Below are 17813 nucleotides of genomic sequence, written 5' to 3'. Positions count from 1 at the left end.
TAAGTGTGAGGTGAAGTACCGTATGTGACTACTCTATTTGGTTCCCATCAGCATCATCCCAAAAGTGCAAACAACCAAAAAAGGAGGGAGAGACTTTGTATATGCCTTTGAGAACCACATCCAAACTATATAGTATAAAAATATCAAATTATAAAAATATCAAGTGAGAGTTACTTACTGCCATTCATTGTATTTTCTGTATATTTCATATACTGATTATATGTAGTTCTTATCTGTTTTTCACATTTGTTTCACCCCACCCCGTTTTGTTACTAAAGCCTCTAGATTACACTCAGTTGGGTTTATTGCAGAATAGGAGGGTTTAACTGCATGTTGAGTTACACACAGGGAAAAGTGTAGCAAGGACAGAACATGGACAGAATATACTAGTGTTAAGACGAGGCATACATGGTGGGTAAGCTGTGATCTGTTTGAACTTTCTATAAATATTCTGCATACTATATAAATCAGGGGGTAAACCTAAATCATAAACTGGCTGGAATATGTCAAAGAATTAAACTTCTGAACTGTTTATACCGCTACTAAAGATACTGGGCAGGTTCCAGAAGGAGCCACAAAAATGTAAATTGTGCCACATTGCTGCTAAATGGTCCAGATATGACTTTGTTCATATCTTTATTATTGGCTGCCAAACCAGCTGCTGACAAGGCCTGTGCTTGTAATCACACTGGAAGAAATACCATTAAAGGTCTAGTTCACCTCCAATCCAGTTATATTGTTTTCAATCTCAAGCCCCGATGCAAGGGGCAGTTTTAAACCCTCAAAAATGCTTTGGATCCTCTTTGGATTGTTCATCTGGCCTTTATTGAAATAAAGCCATATCTGGAAATTTTAGCAGTGGTGTAGTACTTCAGTGTACATTTTTGTTACATTACAGTAGAAGTCAAATTGACTGTGGAGATCCTCCAGTGTAGAAGCTGCCTGTCCAAAAACCAGATCACTTACATCAACATCAATACCATAAGATACCAATATCAATAAGATAATCTTACAGCTCCAGCACTATTTTTCCACTTTCCTTAATCATAAGAAGGCACGTCATACCTTTACTTTTACATTTAGAGTTCTCAGGGCAAGGCTGGACAATTGATTTATCCTCAATCCCAGTAATCCAGACCGAGTCTGGTTGTTTTCATAGTGAGGTTCCCAGCACCAAAGACTAGTGTGGATACTGTAGCTGCCCTGTTCTTAACTACTCAAATATCCCCTATACATACTAAAGCACATTCTATACACCCAGCCCCTTGCCCCCAATCTGAAAAATGTAATACCTTATTTACTCACTAAAATCTTAACACTAACCCCACAAAACGAAATGTCTGAAGACAAAACCCAGTTAATATTTTTTTAGTTTTTAACAGGGTGAGGAAGAATTAGAATTCTTGCTTTAGAGCCAAGGGGGGAGATTTACCCTCGCTTTTTGTCATCCTGACACTCAAACAAGAATTCCAATTTTTGGAAGTTGTTGTCCAGGCAGGAAGGCACAAAGAGCAATAAAAACAATGTCAGATGTTTTATACCTTCCTCATGCTACAGAATATGTTTTTATGTCTGTGTCGTCATTGGAGAGCGGGGGGGGGATGGGGAAGGGGGTCCAGTGTAACTTCACCTTACAGATTTTCTGTAAAGGTGAACTAATGCCGCGTACACATGGTCGGACTTTTCGACCGGACTGGTCCAACGGACGCCGACGGACCTAATCCGGCGGACAATCCGATCGTGTGTGGGCTCCACCGGACCTTTAGCTGACTTTTCCAGTCGCAAATCTGATGGACTTTAGATTTGTTTTGCTTCAAATCTTTACGTCGTAACTCCGCCGGACCAGAAATCCGCTCATCTGTATGCTAGTCCGACGGACAAAAACCGACGCTAGGGCAGCTATTGGCTACTAGCTATCAACTTCCTTATTTTAGTCCGGTGTACGTCATCATGTACGAATCTATCTGACTTTTGTGTGATCGTATGTAGTTAAGTCCGTTCTTTAGAAAGTCCACCGCAAGTCCGCCAAAAGTCAGTCGAAAGTCTGTCGGACGGGCAGTCCGACCGTGTGTACGCGGCATTACTCTTTTAGCCCAGTAGATAGCTAGGTAGGTAGGTAGGTAGAAATAGCACAGTCTATTTCTCATAGCTGGATACTATAGGGCAGTTGTTAAGCAGGCCACATAGACAAGTCAAAAATGGTGTATTCGACTGTGCCTTAATTTGTTTAGTTTTAAAGAAAAAAAATCCAGTATGTTGGATCAGGCATTTACGATTGCAGCACAAAAATCACATGCAGCTGGCACATTACCGGTGCGAAAAATGAACAACCTGGCGATCAACAGGAATTTTCTTTAATTTTTGACTCGTCTATGGCTTTCTTTAGGCCTTCTTAAGTCTGCTAGATTCCATTTGTGATTCCATTCACTTCTGTTGCTAGCTTTTCTGTTCACCTACAGGTGCTGCCTGCTCTGCTGTGGATTCATACTGTATACCTTTCCCTTCTATTACTTCCTGGCCCACCTCCCAGTCTGCTTCCCTATATATAGACATGCTCAGTGCAGCCTGGGTTACCTGAGCAACTTCCTAGTTTCTATGTGCTCCTGGTTTGCCTTGTATTACTTGTATTCAGTGCCTAATACCGCGTACACATGGTCGGACTTTGACCAGACTGGTCCGACAGACACCAACGGACCAAATGCGACGGACAATCTGATCGTGTGTGGGCTCCACTGGACCTTTAGCTGACTTTTTCAATCGCAAATCTGACGGACTTTAGATTTGGAACTTGCTTCAAATCTTTACGTCGTAACTCCGCCGGACCCAGAAATCCGCTCGTCTGTATGCTAGTCTGACGGACAAAAACCAACGCTAGGGCAGCTATTGGCTACTGGCTATCAACTTCCTTATTTTAGTCCAGTGTACGTCATCACGTACGAATCCATCGGACTTTTGTGTGATCGTATGTAGTTAAGTCCGTTCGTTAGAAAGTCCGCCGCAAGTCCGCCAAAAGTCCGTCGAAAGTCTGCCGAAAGTCTGTCGAAAGTCTGTCGGACGGGCTGTCGGACTTTTGTAGCCGAAAAGTCCGACCGTGTGTACGCGGCATAACTACAAGTGTTTCAACCCCGACTTTGTCTACCATTTTTGCTTGCCTGCTGCCTGCCCCGAATTTGGCTTGTTTCCTGGATTCTCTTCTGTCTCCTGTCATCTGTACTTTGCACATGCGAGTGGTTTCCACATTGTCAGTCAGGTATACCAGGGGACCACGACCTGGTTTCAGTTTGCTGTATGTTCATCCCCACCATCAGGGGCCCTAGTGAAGAAGCAAGCTGAAGCTTAGTCTCCACTTAGAATCCCAGAGTTGGCTTTCTACATGGGCTCATTACCATAGAAACCTGGCAGACTGCAGCACAGATAATGATGATGACTGAGTTCTCCCTCACTAGTGACTAGGGAAGGCCAGAAGTAGCGACTGCTCAGGGGAGGAACTACTTGGCCCAGCTTTTCTAATAGTACACAGTCACCAGGGTCTTATAATAAAGTCAGTACTCACGAGGACAGAGGAGCAGCTGTGCCCATTCAGCTTCCTCCAGATACCTTCTAGTGAGGCTGTGTGGGCTGGATCCTTTAGATGCAGTCTTGGAGTGTCAGAGATACTTTTATGTGTAGGCACCATGGCCCTGCCACCCCCACCCAGATGGATGTAAATCCCTATTTTGCCACCTGCTAGGCACACCTCTACATGGATTGGCTACATTTACCTAACATCCTAGCAACCTATCTAGGAGGGTACTACAGTAATTAGACCTGAAAGAGATGCTAACCCTTCTCTATCCTTACGGCTACTTTCACACTGGGGCAGTTTTCAGGCACTTTAGCACTAGAAATAACCTCTGCAAAGTGCCTGAAAATCGCCTCCCATTCATTGCAGTATGTCTTTTCACACTGGGGCCGTGCGCTTGCAGAACGCTGCGAAAAGTCCTGCAAGCAGCATCTTTGGGGTGGGTTGGGAGCACTATATTTAGCGCTCCCAAAACGCCCTGCCCATCAATGAATGGGCAGCGCTTCCAAATCAACATGAAAGCGATTTGAAAGTACTGCAAAACAGGAGTTTTTACCGGTTTTTTTTGGGTAAGAACTGCCGAAAAACCGCTGCTAAAATGTTCGCCATTTTAGCGCTAATGGCCGGCGCTGCCAGTGTGAAAGTAGCCTAAATAAAATTAACGAATTAACCTCCCTGGCAGTATGATTATGTCTGATTTTTGAAGCTGAAAGTGGTACATTGTTTTGCATGGAAATTTGGCATTTTATATTGTAGGCCTGTAATTCTTATGCCGCGTACACACGGTCGGACTTTTCATCTACAAAAGTCCGACGGACACCAACAGACCAAATACGGCGGACAATCCGATCGTGTGTGGGCTTCCCCGGACTTTCAGCTGACTTTTCCAGCCGCAAATCTGACGGCCTTTAGATTTGAAACATGCTTCAAATCTTTACGTCGTAACTCCGCCGGACCCAGAAATCCGCTTGTCTGTATGCTAGTCCGACGGACAAAAACCCACGCTAGGGCAGCTATTGGCTACTGGCTATCAACTTCCTTATTTTAGTCCGGTGTACGTCATCACGTACGAATCCGTCTGACTTTTGTGTGATCGTATGTAGGCAAGTCCGTTCGTTAGAAAGTCCGCCAAAAGTCAGTTGAAAGTCCGTCGAAAGTCCGTCGAAAGTCTGTTGGACGGGCTGTCGGACTTTTGTAGCCGGAAAGTCCGACCGTGTGTACGCGGCATTAGGAATAACTCTGTCCAAACAAGAGTCTAGTAGACATCCCAGGTATGATAAAGTTTGAAACACAAAATCATAAATTATAATATAATAAATAACTATAAATAATTATAACAAATAATATAATAATAATAAAATGTATTCAATAATGTAATCAAATCAAAAACACTAAAATTTGCTCAGTTGCAGAATTGTCGCTGTCGTTACTTTCAGTGTTTGATGACGAATTTCCCCACAAATCACTATCACTCAATTCTGCAAGTGATTCTAATTTACTATCGCTGTTTTCTAGCTGGTCTAAAACCGTTTTTGATGTAAAAGGACGCTCTTTGGTTGCCATGGACAATCTCAAGTTTCCAGGCAGAAAGAACAGTATATATATAATATAAAACTGCATGCAGGGCACTGGAGAAAGCATTAGGGGCAAAAGGGAGGTGAATTTATTTGATACAGTAATGTAATCTGTAAGATTACAGTGTACTCTATGTATTATGCGTTTTGCACCTTTTGAATTTGGCGCCGGGCTCTGTCCCCGTGCGTCGGGAAGCTTGCAGGGAATGAAGCCCGGCATATTGATAGATCGGGCAGAGCACACAGCCGGGAGACATCACAGGATCCTGGGGACAAGGTAAGTAACTTTGTCAGGATCCTGCGATGCAATCCCGAGTGTGGCTTGGGGTTACCGCTTTTGTTAATGAAATTTCACCCCGAGTCACACTCGGGAATACCGCTAGGGAGGTTAAGCTGAGCTTGAGCTTTAACGTGTCCCTCAAAACGTAATCCTCAAAATCTAATACTTAAAATATTCCCTAAAAGGAGTTGGTAGCCTCCCTGGCGGTTTTCCCAAGTGTGGCTCGGGGTTAAAATTCAGGACCATTAGCGGTAACCCCGAGCCACACTCGGGATTACATCGCAGGATCCTGGTGTGGCTTTACTTACCTTGTCCCCGGGATCCTGCGATGTCCCCCGCTGTGTCTGCGGGCTCCGTCCTCCTCCGAAGCCTCTCCGTGCCAGGCTCCGTTCCCTGCGAGCGGCGCGACGCACGGGGGCGGAGCCTGGCGGCAAATTCAAAAAAGTGTAAAATCATAACACATACAGTACTGTAATCTTACAGATTACAGTACTGTATGAAATAATTACACATCCCTTTTGTCCCCAGTGCTTTGTCCAGTGCCCTGCATGCAGTTTTATGTTATATATACTGTTCTTTCTGCCTGGAAACTGGAGATTGTCCATAGCAACCAAAAAGTGTCCCTTTACATCAAAAGTGGCTTTAGACCAGCTAGAAACAGCGATAGTAAATTAGAACACTTGCAGAATTGAGCGATAGTGAATCGTGGGGAAATTTATTTTATTATTAATTTTTTTTTTTTTTTTAATTATTAATTTTTATTTATTATATTATAATTTATGTTTTTGTGTTTCAAACTTTATCATACCCGGGATATCTACTAGACTCTTGTTTGGACAGATTTAAGTGTGTTATTGTTAAGAATTACAGACCTACAATATAAAACGCCAAATTTCCATGCAAAATAATTGTACCGCTTTCAGCACCTAAAATCCGAAATAATCATACCGCCAGGGAGGTTAATATGTACCCTACTCTTTCAACACTAAACCAGCTAGAAGCTATCCGTAACCTCTAAACTCTACTCCAATACTAATTAAACTAATTAAGTCACCTTAACCTGTCCTGGAACCATCTCTGAAGTTTCTGTTTAAAGCTTAAAGTTGGTCATACAGTATACTGTTTTTTCAGCTTAGTCACATTGAGCAGAAGCTGCAGCTAATCGGCTACAGCTGCTGATTAATGGATATTTTCCTAACATGTCCCTTCAACAGAAGTTGGTTAAATGATTGACTTCTCTTGAGCTGGTTTGGCCAGCCCTATTTTCTCAGATGAGGATAACAGGCATATCCCTGATGTATTCTACAGTGGATTGTCCAGTGCCTGCACAACCCATTACTGAACCTAAATATTGTCTTCATATTTGCAGATGATCTTCAGGGACTACAACAACTCTCTGGAATTGAATTGGCACCAGTTTCCTCATAGAAGTGTTTAACTTAGACCTCATTTTGCCTAAAATGATACTTCAAATACAAATCACCACAATGGGAACAGCTCTTACGACTGAAGGCATGTTGATAAAATACTGAGTTCATTCCTTTACTGATTAAAAAAAGCACCTACCTTCATAGGCCCAATCTGGAATACCATTCAGAATTTCATTCTCTTTGCCATCGCTGGTTAACATAATCGATTCTTCTCCAGGTTCATGCTTTAAATATATGTTATTTTCTAAAACATACACCTAGAATATATCAGATTGAAATCAAACATTTAGGTGATACTATTATTATTATTAGTAGTAGTAGTAGTAGTAGTAGTAGTAGTAGTAGTAGTAGTAGAATTAGAATATCTCTATTTACTTAGAAACTAATTTCATTATAAATCTGATTTCAATTAAAAAAACTATGTAGAATTTGTCTCCATATCATGCTGATTGTCAGTACAGCTTACATAAAGCATTAAAGCTTGCATTAGATCATGGCAGCCAAGTTTGTTTTCTTGGTTATTTATTTATTACAGACATTTATTTAACCCTGACAATTTATAGTGCACATTCTGACCCTGCGTGTTTCGTCGCACCACATCATGTTGATTGTTAGTATAGTTTATACAAATTATTGTAGCTTGCATTAGATCACGGAAGGCAAATGTGCTCTCTATTTATTACAGGCATTTATATAGCACAAACAATTTATGCGGTGCTTTTATATACTTTACATTCACATCAGTCCCTGCCCTCAAGAGGTTTACAATCTAAGGTCCCTATCTAACCTCCATACATATGCACACATACTGTACATACTAAAGCCAACTTAGGCTGGCCATACATGGATTGAAATGATGATCGGCTTCTCTCGAACAGGAATGCTGGAAAATTTTCAAACAGTGGTGAGGATTCCTTCATCCACATCAAATGTGTGGATGGGGGAATCCATAATTTTTTTTTATAAGCTAGCTGGCCTTAGACAGCAGCCTACCAGCATGTCTTTGGAGTGTGAGAATAAACCAGAATGCCTGGAGGAATCCCATACAAGCACAAGAAGTAAATACAATTTTTTATTTTCTGGAGTCATGTGACTTGCCAGTTCACCATACCATAGAAAAGGAACCTACAGGGCAAGGAAAGCCAGGAGCAAAAATGCTGTTCTATGAAACCACAAAGAGGTGAAAACTTACCAACTTATGTCCAACTGGAGACCAGCATATATACTGAATTTTTGAAGGGAGTTCATTAGTTTTTACAAATTCTCTGGAAAAAAAAAAAAAAGTGTTACCAGCAGACAAACCTAAAATGCTTTAAAAAAAATTAATAAATAACTGTAATACAAAATGATTGCTGACCCTTTTTCAAGATTGAAAATGTGGTATGAGGCCCTGTAAGAGTATCTCCATTGCTGCAAAAATATAATTAACAATTATAATCATAGACATAGTTACATAGTCCATCATATTTTGATATTATACGAGTGTTGAAATTCTTGTATCACATTATTTATTGAATTATAAGCAATATATATTAAAGTGGTGGTGACATTCAGAATACATAATGTTATCTTCCAGTTTTATATGGCAATGAATTTCAGGATCATACCAGGAGTGGGTACACAGGAGCCCTGGCTGAAGAAAAATAGCTATTTCATAAGTGAATTTTGTAGACAATAATGTTGGATTTTCCTGAAGTATACTGAAAGAATGCTAAACATGCCATTAAGAGGCTATATTTTATAGATAAAGCGCCTCATATTGGTATTAAATACATTTTGCCATTTGGCCTACCCTGGTAAGAAATAAGAGTTCCTTATACAGGCTGTGATATTACATGTATTCAACATGCAAACTAATGCATTGGGGTTGATTTACTAAAAAGGCTGTTCGCGTTGCAAGATAATTTTGGCTTAGCTTAATAAATGTGGTAAAATTCAGTGTACAAGAAAACCCAAACATGTACAAGGAAAATAAAAATAAACAGCATTTTTGCTGGCATGTGATTGGATGATAGAAGTCAACAGAGCTTCATCTCATTGACTAAGCATAGGGAAAATGCCCTTTCATAGTGAACAGCCCGTTTACCTTTAGTAAATCAACCATTCATGTCTATATTGCAGTATGTGGGTTTTGTGGGGGGTGGTGTTGGAATTATTTGGTTGGTGAACCAAATAACCTGAAAAGTCCTCTTCTGCCTAAATATCCCGTTCACACTGGGGCCGCCCGTGCGTTAGCAGTAAAGCACTGCTGTTTAAGCGGTGTACCGCTGTGTAAGCGGCGCTTTGTGGCCACTAGTGGTGCGCTTTTAACCCCAAAGAAGGGGTTAAAAACGCCCATGTTGCGTCGCTTCCAAAGCTCTTCATTGCAATGGGCAAAGGAGTTTTGGGAGCGGTGTATACACCACTCCCAAACCACCCCAAAGATGCTGCTTGCAGGACTTTTTCTAACGTTCTGCAAGTGCAAAGCTCCAGTGTGAAAGCACTCAAGCTTTCACATTTGGGTGGCATGGGAGGTAGTTTTCAGGCGCTTTACAGGCGCTATTTCTAGTGCCAAAAAGCCTGGAAAATGCCCCCGTGTGAAAGGGGTCTTAAAAATAAGTGGCAATAAGAGACTGCATTTCAGAATTGGGTAACTATATTATAATTTAATTACTATGACAACCAGGCAATTAGTATTGCCAGGTGAAGGTTAGTACTGATAGTCTCTGCATTTATCTCAGCAGTGGTTTTACTTAAAGCTTCTTAGGTGAAACCTTTTTTTGAATTTGGATAAAACAGAGAATGGTTAAACTCTCTGTTTCCCCATTGGAGAGATTCACCCCTTTGTTTGTACTAAAGACCACTGTCAATGAAAGAAAAATTAGGGGGAAATACTAAAAAACTTAAAAATACCCCCAGAATAAGACAGAGAACATCTAAGGGGGGAATTTCCATTCACTTTTGAAGCTTCTTTTCTAACTTTCTGTTGTGTCTCTGAGACAGGAAGGGAATAAAAATGTTCCCAATGTTCTTGGAAAGAAAAATGGCAGTTCTTTTAACCCTTAAAAATAGATTGAACAGTGAGCAAGAAGCCTATAGCATACAGTACGTACTGTATAGCCATTTTTTTCAGCTTTTGGATGAAGAATAGAAAGAATATTATTTTCAATTACATATTTCTGGCTGCTAGCCCCCTAGGTAGATTCACCCTTTCTGTTTCTCTTGTAAACCATTGTCTACAATACAGAAAATTATGAAAAATCCAAAATGTTTCATGTTTCAATGGGGAAACCTGTTCCAATAACAGCTCTCTAGAAGGGGATTGCTCCTTAATTTGTAGGGATTTTCACTAAATTCCTGTTGCTTTTCTGAAAAGATGAAGTGGAATCTTTCCAATGGGAGATAGACAAAAAAAAAATTGACAAGGGATCAACACTTTGCTACTCTATCCAAAGCTAAAAGAAAAGTCTTGGCTTTACATATTTTTTCTTTCTTTTTTTTTTTGGGGGGGGGGGGGGTGGCATGTCAGACTGCTGCAGTGCAAAACTTCCAATGTACTAATCACAATCCACACTTTCCTGTAGAAATGGCTGTGCATATATACAGGTGCTATAGCGACCAATGGCTGGAACCGTGTCAAGTCCAGGAAAACAAATGTCACCAGCACAACAAGGATCTCCAGAGTAGGTCCAGAGCTTTAATCAGTGATCACATTGTTACAGCAGATTGCAACATTACGGAGCCATGCAAGACCCCTTCATCATGCATGTGATTGGGTCCTGCGTGGCTCCGAAACGTTGTAATCTGCTGTAATGATGTGATCACTGATTAAAGCTCTGGACCTATGCTGGAGATCCTTGGTGTGCTGATGACATTTTTTTTCCTACACTGCTGCAGTGGTCCTCTCTGCAGCATGCTGCCAGGATAAAGTAGAGTTGGGACTAGCACTAAGAAGGAATTACACTATTAAAGTGTTACTAAATCCAGGATCCTGCTTTCATCTGGTCTCTCACAGTACACAGAACATAAAAAGGCAATTATTGTAGTAAATATAAACTTCTAAATACCTTTTCTCATCAGCAGTATATAGCAGTCCTATGACTTCTATCAGTGTCTGGTTAAAGCTTGTAGGAGGAGTTTTCATTCTCCTCTCACTGTCCTGATCCTCTGTCTGGACAGTGCTGATCACATGCACCCTCCCAAGAAAAAAAAAACTCTCTAGCAATACACACCAAACTGAGCATGCGCAGAGTGTCCCCAAGGCTCTGTTCTATCAGGAAACAGATTGGGAGCAATGGAAAAAGGGGAGGATCAGAGAAGACAGGAGCAAGCAACCTTTTACACAATGTAGAGGATTAACCCCTTAGGTTCCACAGTGAGACAGTGAGTATAACAAGCATGCTTTACTGAATATACAGACTGATTTTACTGTTGTGAGTTTAGTAACACTTTAAAAATTGTAACAAATTTACTTTTAAACTTCCTTTTCACTATTCCATCTACTGTATTTCTATCATTTTTTAGACTTAAAAATATATTGAATATATTTAATAAGACGTAACTGCTTTAGAAAAGAAATCTTAGAGATGTCAACTGCTTCCACCCACAATGTCCCCTAACAAAGAATACATTGTGTGACACGATCGCGCTTGTCTCATAAAACTCACTTTAAGACTTTTTTAAAACCTGGTGCACTGATGTCATTCATGAAAGTTCTAATATTTGTAGACTTTTTTCCTTAAACATTTTTATTGCCTTTTCCCTGCTATACCAACTGTGACCTCATTCTAGTTTCTACATCTACCATTTACTCATCCAATTTATTTCTAACTGGGCTTTTTGTTCTTTCTTTTTAAGTCCTACTCTATTAAGAATGTTAATAATAACAGTGGACATTATTATTTAATTTGCATCTCCAGCATATTATATGGTTTTTGTAGAGAACACTGAAGCATTTGATCCTGTCATTCCCATAAAGAGCTTGAAGTCACCCTGTACTGATCCAAAGGTAACTAAACTATAAGCACACCATAAGGTTTTGGGTACAAAAATCTTTTTTAACCCATAGAGGATTACTAAAACTTTTGCATTTCCATGTTCTGTGTACTGTGGAAGGCCAGATATAGTAAATGCAGGGTCCTGGGTTTAGTAAGAATTTAATGGACAATCATATTGTATACATTAGAAATCTATTGTATATTTGGATAAGTGGGCATTTTTGTGTATTAAGGAATGTGATTGTTTAGCATTATTATAATATAATTTGTTGCTTTAAATAAAGAATAAAAAAAATCTGTTATATGACTTTATGTGAAGAGCATTGTAAAAACAAGTATTTGTGAGTTTATCAGTTTGTTGTATTAGATTAATATCCAGATAAATAACCATACTGCTTTCTATTATCATTATTAACATTAAGGCTGGGTTCACACCATTGCAAATTGGATGCGAATGTGGCCGCATCCAATTCACAATAGCAGGAGATTTTGACCGGCTCTCTATGAAGCCGGTTCACACATCTCCGCAGCGGGTCCAATGCGTCTTTTGGTCCATTTCATGTCCGAATTCAGCTCAAAATTCTGGCTGAAATCAGGCCTGAAATGGTGAACCAAGGCGCACCGGACCCCTGCTGTGAGCCGCATGTGGCTCATATGTGAACCCAGCCTAATAGGGAAACTATGGGCTTACTTAACCTAATATAATCACAAATTCCTGGAGATTACTAAAATCCTCTTACTCTTTTAGGCAGTTATCACACAGTTTTTTTGGTACATGATTGTTCATTTTTTTCAAGCCACCTAATTGGCTGCCCAATACAGTCAATCAATTTAAAAGAACATAGTAGGAGGCAAGCCTATTATCAACTGGGAAGTTATGTGATTGCCCAACTGACTGCTGGGATTTTGGGACTTCATTTAACCTCCCTGGCGGTTTTCCAGAGTCTGGCTCGGGATTGCATTGCAGGATCCTGGTGCAGGTTACTCCGTCCTCTGCCCGAAGCCTCTGTGTGCCGGGCTCCATTCCCTGCAAGCGTTGCAACGCACGGGGGAGAAGCCCGGCGGCAAATTAAAAAAATAGAAAATTCATAACACATACAGTACACTCATTTTCAGATTACATTACTGTATGAAATAATTTCACCTCCCTTTTGTCCCTAGTGCTTTGTCCAATGCCCTGCATGCAGTTTTATATTATATATACTGTTCTTTCTGCCTGGAAACTTGAGATTGTCCATAGCAACTAAAAAGTGTCCCTTTACGTCAAAAGTAGTTTAAGACCAGCTAGAAAACAGCGATAGTAAATTAGAACACTTGCAGAATTGAGATATAGTGAATTGTGGGGAAATTTATTTTATTATTATTATGTTTTATAATTATTTATAGTTATTTATTATATTATAATTTATGATTTTGTGTTTCAAACTTTATCATACTCAGGATATCTACTAGACTCTTGTTTGGACAGATTTAAGTGTGTTATTGCTAAGAATTACAGGCCTACAATATAAAAACGCCAAATTTTTATGCAAAACACTGGTATCGCTTTGAGATAAAAAAATCTGACATAATCATACCGCCAGGGTAGCTATGTCACATTAAAGTCAAATAAAAAAAATTATATTAATTTGAATTAATGTTAGGAGACAACAGATTGATGGACTAATGTAAAAAGGAAAAAGACATAAAAGGATTAAATGGAGAAAACTAGAAAAAACATCACCTCTTATTATTTGACATTAAATGCCATTTATATACAGTATTGGATGCATTGGATATTATTATTATTATTATTAGATATTAGTATTGGATATTAATTGAAAAGTATGTTCTCTATCAATTAGTAACTTATGTACATGCTAAACATCATTTAAAAAATATGTTAAAATACCTACCCAACAAGCAAACAGCTTTAGAATAATATGTGTTGCCAGGAATGACGAGCAGTCTCATTTCTATCATTATCTGGATAAACATCACCCTCTGGTGTATTTTTTAATGAGTACAAATATTAATTCTTAGCGTTACTTATTTTTATAGCTTAGTTACTGGCACTGATCATAAACTCACATACAGTATGCACAGCCATGTACAATGTGAAGCTACCTTTAAGCAGTAAGTATGTTTGCAGTTTAATGTATTTCTCTCTCAGCCAGAAACATAAGCATTAATTAAAATTCAAATAAAAAATTACTTTTGCGTAATTGCTCTCGAGGTATGCAAATTTCCTATCTGCAGACAGTTTGTAGTTTGTGGCATTCACTTCATCCTGTAGAGATAAAGACTGTAACTTAAGGGACAGCTTGTTCGGAGAGAAACAAATATATTATAAAATGAGAAAAGTAAAATCATAGAACAAGTTATACCATTAAAACAAGCAACTAACCCTCGCAGTGCAGATACAACCACACTGCAAGGGATCATTTATTTTTACGTTGTAGTTGCCTGGAGCTGGACTTTAAAGTCCAACTGCAGACAATTTATTTTGTTTTGTTGGATATAGTGGAGAAAGGTTAGAATTTGTGTGGTTTTCTGTTTCTGTGGAATTCTGTGGAAATTCTAGGTTTTTATGGCTGCCTCTGTCCCCTCATTTTCCTTTCCAGTGTCAAGGGGTCAGGAAATGTTAAGAAATCTCTGCATTCAGGATAGGGACAGCAACAGGAAAGCCTTTTTTTTAGTAGAGGGGAAAGAAGGTTTTACCCTGTGGTTGTCAACTTATGCCGTGTACACACGACCAGACTTTGACAGCAAATCGTGTGTGGGCTTCATTGGACCTTTGCTGTCGAAAAATCAGACGGACTTTAGATTTAGAACATGTTTCAAATCTTTCAGACGGACTCGAGTCCGGTCGAAAAATCTGTTCGTCTATATGCTAGTCCGATGGACGAAAACTGACGCTAGGGCAGCTATTGGCTACTGGCTATGAATTTCCTTATTTTAGTCCGGTCGTGCGTCATCACGTTCGAAATGATCGGACTTTGGTGTGATCGTGTGTAGGCAAGTCCGATTCCTTGGAACTCCGTCAGAACTCCGTCGAAAAGTCCTTCGGAGTTCAGGCGGACGAGACGTCCGCTCGTGTGTACACAGCATTACTTGGTATAGAGGGCTTCATATGTGACCCCTGACATTGCCAAAGGGCTACACATAATATTTAGTAAATTCAGTCCCATAGAAAACTGTCAAAGACTACAGACATGCAACAGGAGATAGTGAGAGACTGTGGATATGCTACAATTGATGGTCAGGGACTAAAGACATGCTACAGTCGATGGTCAGGAACCATTTATGACCAAACATATAGGAGTTGTTGGAAACTGGGGATATGCTACTGAAGGCAGTCATATGGCTACATTAAGGTTATTATTGCTGCCTGTGTCTTTCTGTACCAACAACCCCTATTCTTCCCATTTCTAGTCCTAGTGTTAGATGGGTAAAAATAAGGGTAAATCTCAATATAAACAGCAGAAAAGGCACCAAAAGAATTTCTAACCCTTCCCCTCTTTCTGAAAGTTAAAAAAATATATATTCTGAAGTTAGAGTTCATAAAGTTCCAAGTACTTGCACTGTTTTTGCTGTACTTACAAATGTTGCATTTTTCAAAACGACTGAAGTCTCCCCGGATTCCACATTAAATAAGAAAACATTGCCTTCTTCGTTTCTGTGCAGATATTCATTCTCTATATAAAATGCATGGATAAAATAAGCCATAAAAATCAAAAACATGAAATGGTGCTGCAAATCCACTAATAATTAATATTTCAATTCTGCTTTTGGAAAATATTGTCTAAATACAGGAATCGTGTTTTTTCTTCACTTGAATGCTTAGGGAGCTAAACTGTATAAAAAATAATTGCCATATTGATGTCCTAAGCATTCACACCGGCACATGAATGATCCCTGTATTATTTGCAATATGATTATCTCTTATAATTGTCAGCTCCACTCATTGGAATTAATGTGGTATTTTGTATTACTACAGTAAGATACAGTATATAAAAATATCCCCATTATGTACACTATGTAGAGCTGATGATCATGTAAGATAATCATATTGCAAACAATATGGGGATAATTGGTTGTGCCTGTGTGAATGCTTATGACATCAGCATGAGAAATTTTTTATACACAGAACCTCTAATGTCCTTTGTGTATGTCATCTACATCTGGTAGTAAGGCCTCATGTACACTGCTGCTGGCAAACGGATGTTTAGGAGCAGTTGGGTGTTTTTTTTTCAGCTGCCCCTGAACTCTCCTCTATGTTGTCTTATCAGTACATGTACACAGGGTGGTTTATAGTCGTTTCTAGGCAGTTGAGTTTAGAAGCATTTTTTGGAAAAAAAAAAAAAAAAATGCGTTCAGGACGGATGTTCAGAGGCATTTGAAATGCCAAACGCCTGTAATAGCTTGTAAACGTGTGTAAATGCGGTAACTCACGTTTAGCCGCATTTAGTTTACAGACGTTTTAAATTTTTGACTATTTGAAAAAAAAAAAAAACTTCTAAACGCAATTGCAGCTAAACGCTGCATGTAAACGTGGCAAAACTGACGTTTTTAAATGTCGGTTACTATCTGTCAAGTTGAATAGTTCAGTAGAGGTTGTAAAATGTCCCGTGTACATTAAGCCTAATCCATCAGAAAACAACTTCTGTAGACATGTAGACTGATCACTGATGCTTGCTCTACTTGTGTAGGGTGACTGGTCTGGTATTGATCCCCTCCTGTATTTTTCTGAAGGTAGCACAGGCAACTGTAGTGCTTACTCCTTGGGGGGGCGGGGTCTGACACTATGCCCAAGTTCCCCCAGAACAGCACAGAGGCTGTCAGCCACATGCACAGGTCCATGCACACCAACAATACAGGCTCAGTCTAATTGATGTCTTTTTAGAATTTATTGCTGAAGAACTTGAACAGGAAAGGGATCACAGGATACTTCAAAAGGTTAAAGTGGAGTTCCACCCACTTTTACAACTCTTCAGCATCCCTCACTTAACTGTGCACTGTAAACAAATTGGATATTTTTTTTCTCAGCACTTACTGTATATCTGCTGTATTCATTTTTCACTTCCTCCTCCCTGGCCGTGGCCCATCGCATCATTTCCTGTTTGCAATGCCTTCTGGGAAGGGGCGGAAACTTCCTCTGACACTGCCGCTGCTATGGAAACCTGACCTGAAACCTATTACACTGCTTGTGCTGCACTGAGCATGTGCAAGATCTGCAATGATGAGATCCAGGAAGAAATACAGTCTGGCTTCAGATGCCCAGACTTAAGATGGCCACGGCCTGCTGTAAATTTATAAAATAACAAACTACTGCTATAAACTAACAAAACAGACCTTAGTTTACAGACTAACTTTACTAGAATACATTAAGCTTGTGTATTATAGGGGTATTTTTATTTAAAAAGTATCATTTCGGCCGGAACACCACTTTAATAGCAATTAACCGCTTCCCGACCGGCGCACGCCGATGTACGTCGGCAGAATGGCACGGCTGGGCAAATGGGCGTACAGGTACGTCCATTTGAATTTCCCGCCATGTCATTGCGTGCGCGCCGCTCCGTGAGTCGGGTCGCGGGTCCCGCGGACTCGATCACCGTGGGGATACCCGCGATCGTCTCACGGAGAGCAGCAACGGGGAGATGCTGATGTAAACAGCATCTCCCCGTTCTGCCTAGTGACAGTGTCACTCGATCTCTGCTCCCTGTCATCGGCAGCAGAGATCAGTGTACTGACACACACAGCCCCTCCCCCCTACAGTTAGAAACACCGAGGATACTGAATCAGATTCCTCATTTAGATCAACATCCTCTGCCCCCAAACAATACCAATATAACTCCCGAGACAATTCCACAGCACGAAAAAGAGATTATGGAGGGAACTCTTACACACCTTCCTCTAAAAAACGCCCTCCAAATACAGATACTAGATTCTCGTCACACTCACAAACACAAGGACATTTGTCACAGTCCAATGGAAGATCACTTACACAAC

General features: G+C 40.0%; 1 protein-coding gene across 1 annotated transcript in view; it reads right to left on the bottom strand.

Annotated features, from left to right (window-relative positions):
- The window catches only part of FAP (fibroblast activation protein alpha), a 194814-nt gene that overhangs the window by 88282 nt on the left and 88719 nt on the right, over positions 1-17813 (bottom strand). The window contains exons 4-8 of the mRNA XM_073634041.1: positions 15405-15499; positions 14017-14091; positions 8204-8256; positions 8039-8111; positions 6983-7103 (exon numbers count right to left, since the gene is read on the bottom strand). Of these exons, the coding sequence (XP_073490142.1) occupies positions 6983-7103; positions 8039-8111; positions 8204-8256; positions 14017-14091; positions 15405-15499 (417 nt within the window). The remainder of the gene's footprint in view (positions 1-6982; positions 7104-8038; positions 8112-8203; positions 8257-14016; positions 14092-15404; positions 15500-17813) is intronic.

Source organism: Aquarana catesbeiana, linkage group LG06, assembly GCF_042186555.1.
Source record: "Aquarana catesbeiana isolate 2022-GZ linkage group LG06, ASM4218655v1, whole genome shotgun sequence".
Classification (NCBI taxonomy): domain Eukaryota; kingdom Metazoa; phylum Chordata; class Amphibia; order Anura; family Ranidae; genus Aquarana; species Aquarana catesbeiana.
The sequence above is the reverse complement of the archived record's forward strand: the minus strand, read 5'-3'. Positions and strand labels throughout refer to the sequence as shown.